This window comes from Gadus chalcogrammus, chromosome 1 (genome assembly GCF_026213295.1).
Source record: "Gadus chalcogrammus isolate NIFS_2021 chromosome 1, NIFS_Gcha_1.0, whole genome shotgun sequence".
Lineage (NCBI taxonomy): Eukaryota > Metazoa > Chordata > Actinopteri > Gadiformes > Gadidae > Gadus > Gadus chalcogrammus.
Window position 1 is genome coordinate 1,928,903 of NC_079412.1, and position 17,412 is coordinate 1,946,314.

General features: G+C 48.4%; 1 protein-coding gene across 1 annotated transcript in view; it reads right to left on the reverse strand.

Moving 5' to 3' along the window:
• Nucleotides 1-17,412, reverse strand: part of LOC130394759 (neurofascin-like) — a 53,430-nt gene that overhangs the window by 28,844 nt on the left and 7,174 nt on the right. Inside the window, 16 exon segments of the mRNA XM_056604769.1 lie at nt 301-402; nt 1,504-1,548; nt 2,407-2,531; nt 2,677-2,824; nt 3,589-3,676; nt 3,678-3,756; nt 4,285-4,396; nt 4,817-4,960; nt 6,195-6,326; nt 6,716-6,900; nt 7,352-7,463; nt 10,223-10,273; nt 11,189-11,359; nt 12,904-13,026; nt 13,205-13,401; nt 16,231-16,336. Coding sequence (XP_056460744.1) covers nt 301-402; nt 1,504-1,548; nt 2,407-2,531; nt 2,677-2,824; nt 3,589-3,676; nt 3,678-3,756; nt 4,285-4,396; nt 4,817-4,960; nt 6,195-6,326; nt 6,716-6,900; nt 7,352-7,463; nt 10,223-10,273; nt 11,189-11,359; nt 12,904-13,026; nt 13,205-13,401; nt 16,231-16,336 — 1,920 coding nt within the window.

The following is a 17,412-nucleotide window of genomic DNA, read 5'->3' on the forward strand; positions in this document are numbered from 1 at the left end:
GGGAGAGAGGGAGAGAGGGAGGGGGGGAGAGAGAGGGAGGGAGGGGGGAGACAGGGAATAAATTAACATTAGGATAATATTACATGCTGTGCATTTTTGCAGAGATGTGCATGTGTATCTATGCTTTGTGTGATTGTGATGTGTGTGTGTGTGTGTGTGTGTGTCTGTGTGTGTGTGTGTGTGTGTGTGTGTGTGTGTGTGTGTGTGTGTGTGTGTGTGTGTGTGTGTGTGTGTGTGTGTGTGTGTGTGTGTGTGTGTGTGTGTGTGTGTGTGTGTGTGTGTGTGTGTGTGTGTACTGACGGGTGATGACACTGTTGTGGTCGTTTCCAGGGATCCAGGTGAGACGAACGCTACGGACCGCCAGGTCGGACAGGTCCAGGTCCATCGGAGGGTCCGGGCGGTCTGGGGGGAGCAAGACAAATCAGAGGGGCTGTACACACACACACACTCACAGACACACGCACACACGCTCACAAGCCCACACACACATGCACATACACACACATACACACACACACACACACACATGCACACAAATAAACACACAGACACACACACACACATACAAGTACACAGACACACAAACGCACACATACACACACACACGCATAGATCCGCACACACTCATACACTCATACTCAACCACATACACACACATGCAAAAATAGACACACACACACACACATACATATATGTTTGCAAACACAGATGCACAAACACACAAGGGTTTGGGGGGGGGTAAAAAATGAGGTAATTAGTGAACCAATGGGAGGAAAAGGGATAATAAAAGGAGGGTGAGAAAGACAGAATGATATGATAATATCTAGCATCAGCCCACAGACCAGACTCTGTTGGGAACGATGTCATCTGGACAAGCGGAAAGGACTTGCTTCAACCAATCTGGACCTAAAGCCTAAAGCCTATCTATCTATCTATCTTCATTCCTACAGTGATCAAAACTTATCCTAATGCACATTCATAACTACCTCAGACGTTGGTCACTCTCTACGACCTGAACCAATCATGTCACCTCCCCAGCCTCATATGGTAGGTGTCCAGAGGCTGGGCTTATCATGAGGAGGACAGCCGAGACCGCAGACCCTTACCAGCGCTGTCATCGTAGGAAAAACACAGGTGTGACTCATAAGACTGACCTGGGGTCTGTTCTATGAACCAGGGCAGACAAGTAGACCACTAGATCACTAGTGTAGTCCCAAGCTGTTCCCTGGTACATTAAGAGACCTGTCTTCACTAGTGTAGTCTCAACCTGCTCCCTGGGACATGAATAGCACATATCATATAAGTGACTCATTTCAGTGGTGTTATGAGTGAAGCTGAGTTGGTGTGACGACGAGAAGGGTCTATTGAAACGATGAAGGATGAGAAAGAGTGGAACACAAACTCCAAAGAATGAGAGAAAGAACACAGTGACAGAATAACTAATAAGAGGAAAGCAGGAGATGGTGAATGAAGCATCCACACGTTTGAAGCCCTGTTTTTTACCTGGGGGCAAGGCGCTAGATACTGAGGGGTTGAAGGAGACTTCCTCTGTCAGGGAAGGGGGAGGGCGGGGGAAAGGTTAAAGTTCACAGGTTAGTCTACCAGCCAATCAGCAAGGTTAAATCTAGCTTGGATTGGGTTATAGTTCACACTACGCACATAATCAATCGGACTACTGCTAAATAGTACTACAATATTGTATTGCATGCAAACTACTGGTATTGCTGCTATTACTACTACTGCTATACTCTGGTGACGTAGGGCCATTGAGGCATAGTGTGAAAAGGACAGTGCAAAATCATTAGAGAATACAGACGATTAGTTAGGTTTCACTAGTGGGACATTTTAGGCATTATTAGTCCAAATGTTAGTTTCATAGAAGAGAACTGGACCTGGAACGAGATGTGCTCAAATGGAAGAGCATAATTTACAATATCCAGGGACATATTGCAATGGCTGTAGGTGTGTGGGTGTATGCTTGTTTTTGTGCATGTGTGTGTGAGATTATAGTTCTACATGAATAATTGAGGGAAATATAGAAATAATCAACAGCACATCAGATCCTTACACTGAACTACACCAAACCATAGAGGTATTTGAAACCCCTGGCATAACAAAATGTATCTCTGATCTTTGACCGACCATAACCTTACGTTGTGTATGATTATATGAACCCCTTTAGAGAGGGTATATGAAGGAACCCCTATAGAGAGGTTATATGAACCCCTATAGAGAGGGAATATGAACCCCTATAGAGAGGGTATATGAACCCCTATGGGTATACGTAAGGGAAGGGAAGGTGGATAAGTGGTGCAGTCCATTCCCTCAATCTATCCTCCACTATGTCACGAAGCGTGTGCTGGTGCAGAGCGGTGTAGCGCTGGAGAGTGTTGAGGCCCAGGGCACCTAGCACGGTGAGGCGGGCGGACGACACGTCCTGGTCGATCTCCGACTGGGCCGTGCACGTGTACACACCCTGGTCGCCCTCGTTGACGTTGGGGATGGACAGAGACTCCTCGTCTCTCCTCAGCCTGGGACAGAAGACCGGGTGGTTACACACTCAGAGGGGTGGCTTCATGAAGCTGAGGGCCCCGGGGGGGCCACCCTCCGGACCACCACCCCAGGGACAGAGGACAGGTGGTTACACACTCAGATGGCCCGCGGGGGGCTACGTACCTCCACCCCAGGGACAGGGGGCTGTCGTCCTTCAGCCAGGACACGGTGACGGGCAGGCTGGGGTCGGACTTGACCTTGCAGTCGAAGCGCGCCGTGGAGCCCCTGAAGGCCGACTGGTGCTCCAGCCCCCGCACGATGCGCGTTGGTTCTGGTGTGTGTGTGAAGGTAGGTGGTTCAGTCACACACACACTCCGGACGGGGAGTAGTCGCTTGTTCAAGCGAGTGCCAGTTACAACACAACATGATTTAAGTTTGTCTACAAACACAGATGATTAGGCACTCATTTGAACATTGTCGTGTTGTGTTAGGCAGTCATGTTGATTAGGCAACTCTTCAGAACACAATGGAAATCTTTGGACAGTAATTCATAGGGATTTCTCCTCACATGGTGCGAGGCTACTGTCACCCTGCAAGTCAATGGAGGCGGCTAACAGCTAATCCCAGGGAACTCCCCTCACACAATGAGGAATAGGAAAATAACAACTCGTCTGAGTGGACATCAGACTCATCTGGATAACATTTACAATTAGGGCATTTAGCAGACGCTTTTATCCAAAGCGACTTACAATAAGTAGATTTGTCAGAAAAGGGCTCACTCTCGGTACAGTAAGGATGTTGATAGAACCAAGTGCAAAGCACTTAAATTCGCTAGGTGAACCCATTCCCTGTATACAACGAATATAGCTAGGATAAGATGCTACACAACTAAGTACTATAACTAAGTATGACTTCGATACGTGTGTACATTAAGTGCCGGGACGTACAACATACAGTAAGTGCGTAATGTGAGGATAAGACAGTTATACGCCAATCTACTGACATCTATCATCTGACAACATATCCCTTTACGTTCCTCTTCCCTAATGCTTGTTCTTTGGTGTGGCGTCAATAGGGGTGCTGCTGTTGTCTGACCTTTGACCTCCAGGATGACCTGGTTCTCCACGGTGCCCATGATGTTGCTGGCCACGCAGGTGTACGTGCCCTCGTCCTCCGTCCGCGCCCCGCTTGATCTCCAGGGTGCCGTTGATGTACACCCGGTAGTGGCCCCCGTCCAGCCCGCTGCCCTGGCCGTTCTTAAACCTGGGACACACAGCATCGTACGGCGGGGGGCCGTGAGAAGGGACCACCGCATACTCTCGCAGATATGATGGGGAATGCTTTGGTTCTCAACACACACTCTCAATTTGGATCTGGCTTTTCTTATTATGTTGTAATAAATGCATTTCACATTCCTTTGAAGAAAGAGGAACGAATTTGATTGGCTACGGTTAATAACAGGGAGTTGACCTTGAGGGTCGATGGCTGATTTAAAAACTACAGAAGGCAAAGCCCAACTACAGGGAGTCCTTCCTCTCTGAAAGGGAGCAGAGAGAGAGAGCAGAGAGAGAGCAGAGAGAGAGAGTAGTGAGAGAGAGAGAGAGAGAGAGAGAGAGAGAGAGAGAGAGAGAGAGAGAGAGAGAGAGAGAGAGAGAGAGAGAGAGAGAGAGAGAGAGAGAGAGAGAGAGAGAGAGAGTGAGAGAGCAGTGAGAGGGCAGAGAGAGAGCAGAGAGAGAGCAGAGAGAGTGAAGAGAGAGAGCAGAGAGAGAGCAGTGAGAGAGCAGTGCTCACCAGCGCAGATCAGGCAGAGGCGAGCCAAAGAAGGGACAGTCCAGGAAGGTGCGGTTGTTCTCGATGACTTTGATCAGCTGGCTCTTGGGACCCAGTATCCTGGGGGCCATGTCTACAAACACAAATCAACAAAAGAGACAGATGATTAACCTGCTGAGGAATGTCATGACGCAAACCATCTCACAGTCGATTCTCGGGGAAGGATCAAATGGCCTCAGTATTCATTGCGTGCTTTCCAGAAACAGTCTGGCTTCCTGCCTCTTTTCATTTATTCTTCGTTCTCTGTGCAGGAGGCCCAGCCCCTTGTCCCCAGTGTGACTCCAATGCCAAACACAGCGTTTCTGTGTTGTCATCGATGGAGCTCAGTCCGACCCTGTCATGATTTTCCTGTACGCACGAGTCAGGGCCCCTGAGTAACAGCACTGACGCAGCATTACGCAATGTCATGCAAACAAACACACACAGACCCACACACACACACCCACACACACAGAGACCCCCATCCACCCACCCACGCACTAGGCCCACTCACCCAGGACGCTGACGAAGGCATTGGCCAGCAGGTAGCCGTGCTGGTTGGAGGCGTTGCACTGGTACACAGCACTGCTGCCGATCTGCACCGAGCGGAAGATGATGGTGTCCCCCATCATCTCACGGCTGGGGTTAGGCAAGGAGCCTGGGGGGGGGGGGCAATGAGTCAAACCAGCAGAGCAGCAGCATCAAACCATTAAGGTACTTACATGCACTGAGGGGCCCCTCATAGAGACACAGTGTCCTATGGTACCAGTCTGCACTGAGGGGCCCCTCATAGAGACACTGTGTCCTATGGTACCAGTATGCACTGAGGGGCCCCTCATAGAGACGCAGTGTCCTATGGTACCAGTCTGCACTGAGGGGCCCCTCATAGAGACACAGTGTCCTATGGTACCAGTCTGCACTGAGGGGCCCCTCATAGAGACACAGTGTCCTATGGTACCAGTCTGCACTGAGGGGCCCCTCATAGAGACACAGTGTCCTATGGTACTAGTCTGCACTGAGGGGCCCCTCATAGAGACACAGTGTCCTATGGTACCAGTCTGCACTGAGGGGCCCCTCATAGAGACACAGTGTCCTATGGTACCAGTCTGCACTGAGGGGCCCCTCATAGAGACACAGTGTCCTATGGCACTAGTCAGAGAGGGTATATTAACCTATAGAGAGGGTATATGAACCTATAGTGAGGGTATATGACCCTGTAGAGAGGGTATCTGAAACTATAGAGAGGGTAAATGACCCTATAGAGAGGGTATATGAACCTGTAGAGAGGGTATATGACCCTGTAGAGAGGGTATCTGAAACTATAGAGAGGGTAAATGACCCTATAGAGAGGGTATATGAACCTATAGTGAGGGTATATGACCCTGTAGAGAGGGTATATTAACCTATAGAGAGGGTATATGAACCTGTAGAGAGGGTATATGAACCTATAGAGAGGGTATATGAACCTATAGAGAGGGTATATGAACCTATAGAGAGGGTATATGAACCTATAGAGAGGGTATATGAACCTATAGAGAGGGTATATGAACCTATAGAGAGGGTATATGAACCTATAGAGAGGGTATATGAACCTATAGAGAGGGTATATGAACCTATAGAGAGGGTATATGAACCTATAGAGAGGGTATATGAACCTATAGAGAGGGTATATGAACCTATAGAGAGGGTATATGAACCTATAGAGAGGGTATATGAACCTATAGAGAGGGTATATGAACCTATAGAGAGGGTATATGAACCTATAGAGAGGGTATATGAACCTATAGAGAGGGTATATGAACCTATAGAGAGGGTATATGAACCTATAGAGAGGGTATATGTAAGGGAAAGGAAGGTAGATGTGTGGTGCAACACAGACAGGAACCACTCACTCTCCACCGGCTCCCCGTTCACCAGCCACTGGACTTGCGGCCGGGGGTTCCCGCTGGCCCGGCAGACTAGCCGCCCGTTCTCGTCCGGCGCCAGCACCAGGTTGGTGGGCTTGTCCAGCCAGTAGGGGGCCCCTGGGGGAGGGACACGGTGTTCAAACAGCACAGCACCCACTGTCCCCCTGGCCCGCTTCTCCGCTCACACACACATTAGGGTTGGGCTATTTCACATATTCCTTGTGCAATAAATGCACTTAACAAGCGCTAAATCTTGACAGCACTTTCAAATAGCACTAAAGCGCTTTATTTTGTTTGAGAATTAAATGGAATATAATTGTATTAACGAACAGTGGTATTTTATTTTTATAAATTTTTTAGTTGTATTTGGTGACGTTGTTTTGTCTCTTGTCTTTTTATCTGTTGTATTTGTGTCATTGCCACATTTCCCTTTTGGGACAAATAAAGTACTGAACCATCAGGTATGTTCCGCGTTCAGGCCACGCCCACCCCCCGTCCTGCCTCACCTTTGACCTGCACGTGGATGTTGTGGCGGATGCCTCCCACGTGGTTGTTGGCCAGACACACGTACTCGCCAGCGTCCTCCTCCGACACGCTGACGATCTTCAGTGTCTTGTTGTGGTTCTCGAACTTGACCTTCTGGGCGGGCAGGTCGCCGCCCTTCTTGAACCACTTGATGCTGGGGGTGGGGCTGAGGGTAGATGTGGTTAGGACAGGAAATGTTAGGGTGAAATATTAGATTACATTAAATATATATCACATGATTTTTTCCGTGTCGTGGCAACCACATTCCCCCTTTAGAGATAATAAAGTTTTTACTTACTTTCTTATTAATACTATCGGTATATCAAGAGTAAAAGCGGACTACACTGTGTGTGTGGCGTGCATTTTGTGTGTGTTCATGTGCGTCTGTCTGTTTGTGATTGTGCGTTGGTTTGTTTGTTTATGTGTATGTGTGAATGTGTTTGTGTGTGCATGTGTGTGTGTGTGTGTGTGTGTGTGTGTGTGTGTGTGTGTGTGTGCGTGCGTGCGTGCGTGCGTGCGTGCGTGCGTGCGTGCGTGCGTGCGTGCGTGCATGCGTGTGTGTGTGTGTGTGTGTGTGCGTGTGTGTGTGCGTGTGTGTGTGTGTGTGTGTGTCTCACAGTCCAGCTGCGATGCACTCCAACAGGAGCTGCTGTCCTCTCAGCACCATCTTGGAGCTCTCGCTCCCAGACGGAGACAGGAAGGTGGGCATGGACTCTGGGATCCTACGGCCTGGGGGGGAACACACACACAGACACACACACACACACAGTCAGCCTCTTCCATCAGCACCAGAGATGAGACATTGAGATGAAACAAATCGAAGTGTATGTCTAAGTCTTGCAGACGAGCGACAGACATGATATTAGTGATGAGCGGAGGCTTTTCTTCTACAACAGCAGCTGGTCTGGTTAATCTAGACCTTCCTTTGGTCCGATGGCGAGATAGGCATCATGGGTATTAAAGACTGTGCAGTTCAACGCTCTAAGGTTTCGGCAGCGGGACGTTTGGCGGACGAGACGGCTCCCCCACTACTGGAACTGCTCCAGGACCTTCTCATGCTTCAGAGGCTGATTTAAGGCTGTTTAAGCCTGTGTGTCTGGGGGGGGGAGGGGGGCATTATCTCCTGGTAATGAGTCACTTGTGGTCCTCTGGTTCAATGCCAACACAGAAGAACAGTTGGTCAGCATGGCCAGGACTGCTGTCAAGATGTTAGCTCTGTAAGCTTCATGAAAACGTTATTATTTCAGGGCCTGGTCCTTTCAAATGAACTCTCTTTAGTCAAGACATTGGAAAGCTAATGTAGTGCAGTTCCCTCCCTGATAATGAAACCAGAGTCATGACGGAGCTATAGTCATGTTGTGAGCTCCACTGTTTGGTCCACACTGCCAAGAGAACTGAACCAGCCCGTGTGAGATTCAGGCAGCAAATGTTGCTTTATAGTGTTTTTTAAATCGTCTCTTGATTCTCATGACTCTGCTCTCTTTAAATAGATTCTTGACCCTCATTTGATGGCTAAGATCAAAGCCTTGCTACAAAGGGATGGTCAACATCCCAACACGGTTTAACAGCAGAAGCCTTGTAAGAAGGAGCCCAGGGTTAGTCTGTCGCCGGTCTTCCTTTGTGATGCAGATCTACACGGGACTCAAGCATCTGTTAGCAGCACCAAAGGCCGGCAGAAACAGACAGACGTGGGCGAGAGGGCTCATTGTTAGAGATATCCTGAGCAACAGCAGAGAGAGGAGGAGAAGAAGGGGATTAGCAGGGACCACCGCCAGGGGACATTATGTATGCCGTGGGCACGGACGGTAGCCACGGCAACACAGCCCACATCCTGGAAACCTGTGGCCATGGCAACAAACACATACAGCTTATGCTGTTCTTTTGTTAGCATCATAAGGGTAAAGACAGCTGGACTCACTTAAATGTACAATTAGGAGAGGCACATTTATGGGAATTTTAAGGTAGAAAGGAAGTGAGGGAATAAGAGCGAAGAGTGTGTGTGTGTGTGTGTGTGTGTGTGTGTGTGTGTGTGTGTGTGTGTGTGTGTGTGTGTGTGTGTGTGTGTGTGTGTGTGTGTGTGTGTGTGTGTGTGTGTGTGTGTGTGTGTGTGTGTGTGAGTGTGCGCCGTAAATGTGTGAGTCCCACACGTGATGGCAGCTGTCAAAACCATACTGCAACTCTCTCTCAGCTCCACACACATTCATTCACACGCACTCAAACACACACACACACGCAGACACACACACACACACGCATACACACACACACATTCAGTGCACGCGCCAGAGGGTGATCATGGAGTCAATCTACATACTCTCTGATGTATGACTCTCCCCACGCTGGCGCCATTAAAGCAGAGTGAATATTCATGTGTTGTTATTGTTTACCACTGATGCGCTCCCAGCAGTGTCTCCCTGCGTGTTTGGACTGCTCTGACCCTGTAAGCCCCCTCCTGGCCCCCACTTGAGGTGCAAATCCCCTGTTCTCCAGGGCCCTCCGCCCGCCCCCTGGGCAGCAGAACATATGCTGCCACTTTCCCTGCAGCTCTGTCCCCATAGAGCCATGTGCCCGTCAGGCCACTGCCCTAGAGGTAAGGCCCATCACTCTGTGTGTGTGTGTCGGGGGGGGGGGTTAAAAAGGGTAATGGCTGTTCATTTGATGATGATTAAATTGTCCAATTACCAGTGAGTCAAATGGCTTTGGTCTGTGCAGCCTAACGTCGCCCAGCCTGGTTATGTAGGAGGCCGAGGTGGAGTCATGAAGATCCAGCATGGACCTCCTCCCATAACCGCTTTACCTCTTTCACATCAACCTCTCACGCTACTGTTCCTGACAGATCTGGGACATATCAAGTGTGCACGTGCACACACACACACACACACAAACATACACACACACACACACACACACACACCCCCACACACACACACACACACACACACACACACACACACACACACACACACACACACACACACACACACACACACACACACTTATATACACACTCACACAAACACCCACACACATCCCACGTTTGGTTTCTATAATTTGCTTTTCTAACCTTTTCCAGATCTAATTCCCAGAACAGGCCTTAAGGCACGTACAATAATTGTCACGGTTTTCTTCCACAAAAGACAGAAGTATAGCTTAAATCAAACTCAAGGTTCAGCCATTACTATAAGACTGACAGAGTAACCTCACTATGTCGCTCTGCATGGGATAGCTCGTGTTTATTGTCTGTTCTGTTTCACCGTTGACTGAAATACACGTTCGCTAGGGTTAGATGATGCCTAGGACACGTTAGAAACGAGGGTGTGCTGGTGCTCTAAAGACAGTACAGTGTTGGTTAATTCAGTTATTCGAAGACTCTAAGACACATTTGTGAGTTGATATCATGTCTCATAAGCGCATGGGCGGAGTGTGTTAGCTTGGCAACAGGACAGAGGGACAGAAAGCGGAAGCCGCCCGGACAGGAAGTCACTCACCACCATACGGGTCAGAGGAGTTGTAAGAGGAAGTGTCATTATACGGCTCCGCTGAAAACACAGGTAACGGACACAGTGGGGGGGTCATTGCTCCGCCCCTTTTTGTATATCTGACCCCTCCTCACAATACGTGCCCCAGACCACACAGGTTACCATCCCCGACGGGAACCGCATGAATAGGAACATCCAGGAAGGCATTGTATTACAACTAAACATGTTTCACTCTCCTTCAGCACCTCTGTGGAGCAACCCAGAAAGTACAAACCAAAAAAAATAAGCAAAGCATGTCATGTCAACACGTGGCCTCTAGATGGGGTGATATCATATTTCATATGGAGGGAGTAAGCTGTTGAGAGAAGAGGAACAAAGGAGGAAGAATAATCACATGATCTCTCCGGGATGTGACCAGGGTGGATGTGTTTCACTGCTCTTTGTGTGCATAGTGTCCTGGTTGTGGGCAGTTTACATGAATAAAGATCACACAATATGTATATTTCTTTCACAGAATCCCTTAATGATAATATTAATAATAATCATGGGAAAATAATGTTTTTTTTATAAAATCCAACCCTTTAAGTATGTCTTAAAGAATTGAAAACAATCGAACTACAAAATACAACATTGAAACTCAATACAAAACTGTAGAACCAAGAGTCCACCAACCAATATATATTTTATTTGTAACCAATAAAATATGAATAGAATATATATAAATTAAATGTTGGGCAGAGCTCCTGGCAGTCATGTGTATAGTGCTGACCACTCTGTATCCTGAGAGAAGGGTTTCTCCTGGACTGTGTGAACAGTGTTAGTTTAACCTCAGGGTGTGTGTGTGTGTGTGTGTGTGTGTGTGTGTGTGTGTGTGTGTGTGTGTGTGTGTGTGTGTGTGTGTGTGTGTGTGTGTGTGTGTGTGTGTGTGTGTGTGTGTGTGTGTGTGTGTGTGTGTGTGTGTGTGTGTGTATTTACCACTCTGGACTTTGAGGGAGAAGGGGTTCTTCTGCTGGATGGTGTGTGTGAACAGGAAGCGGGCGTTGCAGCTGTAGTCGGTGTGGGCGTCCTTGGCCAGAACGTTGGAGAAGTACAAGTCTCCGTTCAGACCCATGGACACACGCCTGTCCTGGGGGATGGGGATCATGGCTGAGAGAGAGAGAGAGAGAGAGAGAGAGAGAGAGAGAGAGAGAGAGAGAGAGAGAGAGAGAGAGAGAGACACACACACACACATATTTTAATCCACTGATGATATTGACATATTGACATATTATATTAGTATTAGACACACTGATTATTAAGAGGGCTGTCAAGAGAGAGTTTACTGGTTTAAACAAGAATCAAGAAAAATGTCATGTCACTTCAGTAGCAAAGCTAATTTCAGACTAGAATCTTGTTGTGTTAGACTCCACAACTACGGTCATCAGCTGAGCTGTTGACCTATCTTTGACCTTTCGTGAAGTGTGGAGGCATCCCTGAGCGAGACCCCTCACCCTAACAGCTACAGACGAGCTGGCTTTGGCCTCGCATGGCTGACACCGCCTTCTGTGTGTGAATGTATGAATGGGTGTGTGAATGTATGATTGTGTGTATGAATCTGTAAATGTGTGTATGAATGTGTACATGAATGTATGAATGTGTTTGAATGGTAGAATGAATGTGTTTATAATTGGGGTATGAAGGGGGCGTGAATGTGTGTATGATTGGTGCATGGATGGGTCAATGTGAGGCCCTAACTGTAAAGCCCTTTGAGCAGCCACGCTACTAAATGCAGTCGATCTACCATTGAAGACGGTGTACGATGTCAGCTGTGGTGCCTAGTGTGAACCCGGTTCATCCGTCTGGATTATCCGTGGATGTGTCACCCTCTGTAAAGGCTGTTGGGAGCTACAGGCTAGTGTTGACTGTCATCACTCTGACACAACGTATAGACGATCATCAACGCTCTGCCACTGCTGGGGTGCTCATGATATCACTGACACAAGCCATTTGGTGTTCCGGGAAACCTTCCCTGGGGAGCGATGGGTAGCCAGTCATAACTCCTTAAAGCACTGTGTGTTAGTAGTGTGTTATTGTGTGTCTGTGGGTGTGAGTGTGTGTGTGTGTAAGGTGTGATTCTGTGAATAAAGTTGTGTAATTAGCCTTGACATGAATGTATATATTAGTTATGTAAATACCAATGTGGCTTTATTTGTACTGGTTTGTGACTGGTTGTCTTAAACTAGGATTGTCTACACACATAAAAGAACAACATAGCAACACTGCATATAGTAACATAAATACATGTTACTAAATGTATAATTCATTAGCTTGGGGCTATGGAAGCCAGGGTTAAGGAAGCCAGGGGCTATGGGGCCCAGGCTTTGGGGCCCGGGGCTATAGAGGCCCGGGGCTATAGAGGCCCAGGCTATGGGGCCCGGGGCTATAGAGGCCCAGGCTATGGGACCCAGGCTATGGGGCCCGGGGCTATGGGGCCCAGGCTATAGAGGCCCGGAGCTATTGAGGCCCGGGGCTATAGAGGCCCGGGGCTATGGGGCCCAGGCTATGGGGCCCAGGCTATGGGGCCCTGGGCTATGGGGTCCGGGGCTATGGGGCCAAGGCTATGGGGCCCTGGGCTATGGGAACCAGGGCTTAGGACAAGGTGTAGGGTTTGTGTTTGGCTCAGTGTGGATGGAGGTCTGTGGGTCGCTCACCGCTGTTCATCCAGAAGGTGTAGGGGGGGGGCAGGCCTGGGGGGGGGTTGCAGGCCAGCACCAGGGAATGGCCCTCAGACACCAACACCGGCTCCAGAAGCTCCTTGGGCCACAGGGGGGCCTCTGTGGGGAGGAGAGGACACAGTTATGGACAGCAGAGGGTGTGTGTGTGTGTGTGTGTGTGTGTGTGTGTGTGTGTGTGTGTGTGTGTGTGTGCGTGCGTGCGTGCGTGCGTGCGTGCGTGCGTGCGTGCGTGCGTGCGTGCGTGCGTGCGTGCGTGTGTGTGTGTGTGTGTACGTACTGGAGACCCTCAGCAGGATCTTGTTGCTCACGGCCACCCCCAGGTCGTTGGAGGCGAGGCATTGGTACTCCCCCTCATAGTCCTCGGGGCGCCCGCCGCTCCTGAAGTTGATCTCCAGTGTTCCCGAGCGCTTCCTCATGTTCACCCGGGGGTCCTTCCCTGTGTTCAGGAACTTCCCTTTCCGTCGCCATGTGAACCTGCCAGGAGAAGAGTAAGCAGCATCAGCACCACCAGGTGATGGGCGGCATGTGGCTCAGGGGGTTACACGCTTCTGGTCACTAGAAGGGTCCTAGTTCGATCCCCGGCTCCTCCTAGCGAGTGTTGAGGAGGTCACCTGTGTTCCTTGAGGAATACGAAGTCTGGGACGTTCCTTAGAGACACTGAAGTGCCTTTTGGGAGTTTTGTCCCAAAACGAGCCGGAACCCAGTTCAGGTGAGAACTTTAACTAGCTGGGTGGCTGAGATCTTCAGCATTAAGCTTCTGTGTAGCACTAAATACCTTACTATGTTGAAGATCAGTGAAGACATACAAAGACGTTTCAATCCAAAAAAAGAACATGTTTTCATTCAAGCTTTATGATCTAGGTGGAGACCAAAAAAAAGTATAGATAAAATATATATAGGATGAATTAATATAATAATATTGAAATCGGTTGCCAATATAAGCGTTAAAGGGCGTTTTATCCCGTTAAACTACATCTCCCTTGGTCACTTGTCTTGGCTCCAATATGGCGCCGAGGTCATTCCATCTGAAGGCTACTACAGGTCTATGGATATATGTCTGTACTTTGATAAACCAAGGTATGGGTAGCAGACCCAAGTAGTAAAGCTCATCTGGCCAGAGCCTCAATACCTCAAAGTCGAAGAGGAAATGAGCGACCCCTGTGTTTGACATGCTCTCTCTAATTAACTAACTTGCGTTAAGCAAGTTCTAACAATTTTCTCCTTCGGTGAAAGACAAGAGGAATGTGCAGAAGACCAGAGGGGATTATTGTCTGATTTGATTTCAGAGAATCTGTACAGTTTCCCTAAACCATTTCACCTGCTGGCGGTTTACATTGGAGATGTCTGGCAGATGATGGCCGCAGCGCTGCGGGTTCTCGTCAGTACAAGACGAGAGGCTAGCTTGTGTAGTTAGTGCGCTAGGCGAGGGTACAATGGGCCACTATGGGCCTGCAGGGCCGGCCTGTACGTGGTGTGCATGGCGCTGAGAGGCTGATTGGCAGTGAATGACCAAACGATCCCTTTCGCTAAATGTTGCATGGGCATGAATAGTCAACTGGGCACATTATTCTATCACAATGCCTGCCCTGGGATGGGGCCAATGTGGGTATATTTGTAAGTGAACACACACACACACTCTAAAGTGTGTGTGTGTGTGTGTGTGTGTGTGTGTGTGTGTGTGTGTGTGTGTGTGTGTGTGTGTGTGTGTGTGTGTGTGTGTGTGTGTGTGTGTGTGTGTGTGTGTGTGTGTGTGTGAGTGGGTGTGTGTGTGTGTGTGTGCGTGCGTGTATGTGTATGTCATGGAAAGCCAATCTGCCCTCAGAAAACCAAACAATGTAGCTGTGAATGGGACTACTGTCCCAAGCTGGACAGACCCTCATGATGTAACCACAGAGGACTGTGTGTGTGTGTGTGTGTGTGTGTGTGTGTGTGTGTGTGTGTGTGTGTGTGTGTGTGTGTGTGTGTGTGTGTGTGTGTGTGTGTGTGTGTGTGTGTGTGTGTGTGTGTGTGTGTGTGTGTGTGTGTGTGTGTGTGTGTGTCTGTGTCTGTGTCTTTGTGTCTGTGTCTGTATGGGTGTGTGTTTGTGTGTCTGACTGTGTGTGTGTGTGTGTGTGTGTGTGTGTGTGTGTTTATGTGTGTGTGTGTGTGTGTGTTTGTGTGTGTGTGTGTGTGTGTGTGTGTGTGAACTCATCCCTATGCTTGCAAAAGAGTGTTAATTGATGTCAATAGTAAGCAACGGCCTACAAAGTGTGCATTTGTCTGTGTTTGTGTGTGTGTGTGCTTGTGTGTCTGTGTTTGTCTGTGAAGATCTGTGAAGCAATGCGTTTAAATATGTGCATGCCTGCATAAACAAACATTTACACATTTGTGCATGTATGCACGAGTGTGTGTGTTCGTGTATGTCTGGGTGTTGTGTGTGCGTTAGGGCTGTCAACGAATATTCGAAGTTCGAATATTCGTTCGAAATGCATCCAAAAACGCGAATTCGAACGTGAAAATTAATATTCGAATGTGAAAAAACACTCCCGCGGTACAAGCGCCTCTATCTGCTTTGTGAATGAGCCTCTGTCTGTTCGCGATGTCCCTCATAATATTCGAATGTGAAAAAACACTCCCGCGGTACAAGTGTAACAGACTAGTATTGTGAAGAGCGAATGTATTTTATCCCCTCGGGGTTTCCGTACTTGGATATAGGTATTCCTTCCAGCTCTCACGCCGTGACTGGGTGACTTCTGATAGGTACTAAGTAAACGAGACTATTTTCCCTTCCACGCTTGTGTCATTCTTGTCATATAAATATCTAAGTGCCAACGCTCGGTTACACAAGCGCCTATCTGCTTTGTGAGTGAGCCTCTGTCTGTTCGCGATGTCCCTCATAATATTCGAATGTGAAAAAACACTCCCGCGGTACAAGCGCCTAACTGCTTTGTCAATGAGCCTCCGTCTGTTCGCGATGTCCCTCGTTTTAAAGTAAGGAAATGCCCAGCAGGAAGCCGCCGCCCTATATATAGGATATATATATATCCCACTAATTTGAACCATGGTTTTGTCGCATTATTGACATATTGACGGCAACTGCGTAAAATAGGCAACCAGATATTCGAATAGTTCGAATTCGTGATTTTTTTCCAAACGAACATTCGAATGTCATTTTTGAGCAATTTTGACAGCCCTAGTGTGCGTGTGCGTGTGCGTGTGCGTGTGCGTGTGCGTGTGTGTGTGCGTGTGTGTGTGCGTGTGTGTGTGTGTGTGTGTGTGTGTGTGTGTGTGTGTGTGTGTGTGTGTGTGTGTGATTGCACTCACCTGGGCTGGGGGTTGCCCTTGGCTTCACACTCGATGATGATGTTGTCTCTGGGATCCACAATGAAGTCCTTAGGCGACTGCTTTATGATGGTGGGAGGCTGTTTCACTGTGGGGCGAGAGACAGAGGAGACCAGTTGACATTCACCAAGAGAGAGAACGAGAGAGACAGACATATATAGAGAAGCAAGGCATGCCAGAGGAAGAAGTGAGAGGAAAAGGAAATAGATGAAGGTCAAATGTTGCTAAAGGACGTAGACCAAATCATCTCAGAATAGTTTAAGTCTGAATGCAAAACGAAAGGAAAAGCAACAGATCAGCCTGCGGATCTCGGGCCAATAACTGAATCTGGAACAACGTATGTCCCTCAGTGTTTCGCACCTACAGTTCAGTTGGCGTCTGTTGAGACGAAACAAGGTTAACGTTACATCAACGCTTTGAAACGGTTTTCCTTCAGTGCCAAACGCTCAGCCTCCCCAGCCCTGCAGGATAAGCTCTCCTTTCATCTGCCCCAGCTGTGCTCAGTCTACTATACATATTTAATTGCCCACTTAAGCACTAGACCCAAATCACACAGATAGACTCACACACACACACACACACACACACACACACACACACACACACACACACACACACACACACACACACACACACACACACACACACACACACACACACACACACACACACACACACACACACACAAACTACTTTAATGCACACAGACACTACTTTAATACACATAGACACTGCTGCCAGGCCCAAGCATCCATTTATTCTAGATTCTAGACCACTGAACACTGGAGGGCTGACTCTGACCCCACAACTACACACACACACACACACACACACACACACACACACACACACACACACACACACACACACACACACACACACACACACACACACACACACACATAGACACACACACACACACACCCACACATACACTTATATACACACACACACACACACACACACACACACACCCACATACACAAGTGTATGTATTGTGTGTATTGTGTGTGACTGCTGCCACTGCGCACAGACACAACAAAGGAAATCGAAATAGATGGAGGAAGAGCAAACTAATTTGAGATGATAAAATAGAGAACAAGAGAGACAGAGAGAGAGAGAGAGAGAGAGAGAGAGAGAGAGAGAGAGAGAGAGAGAGAGAGA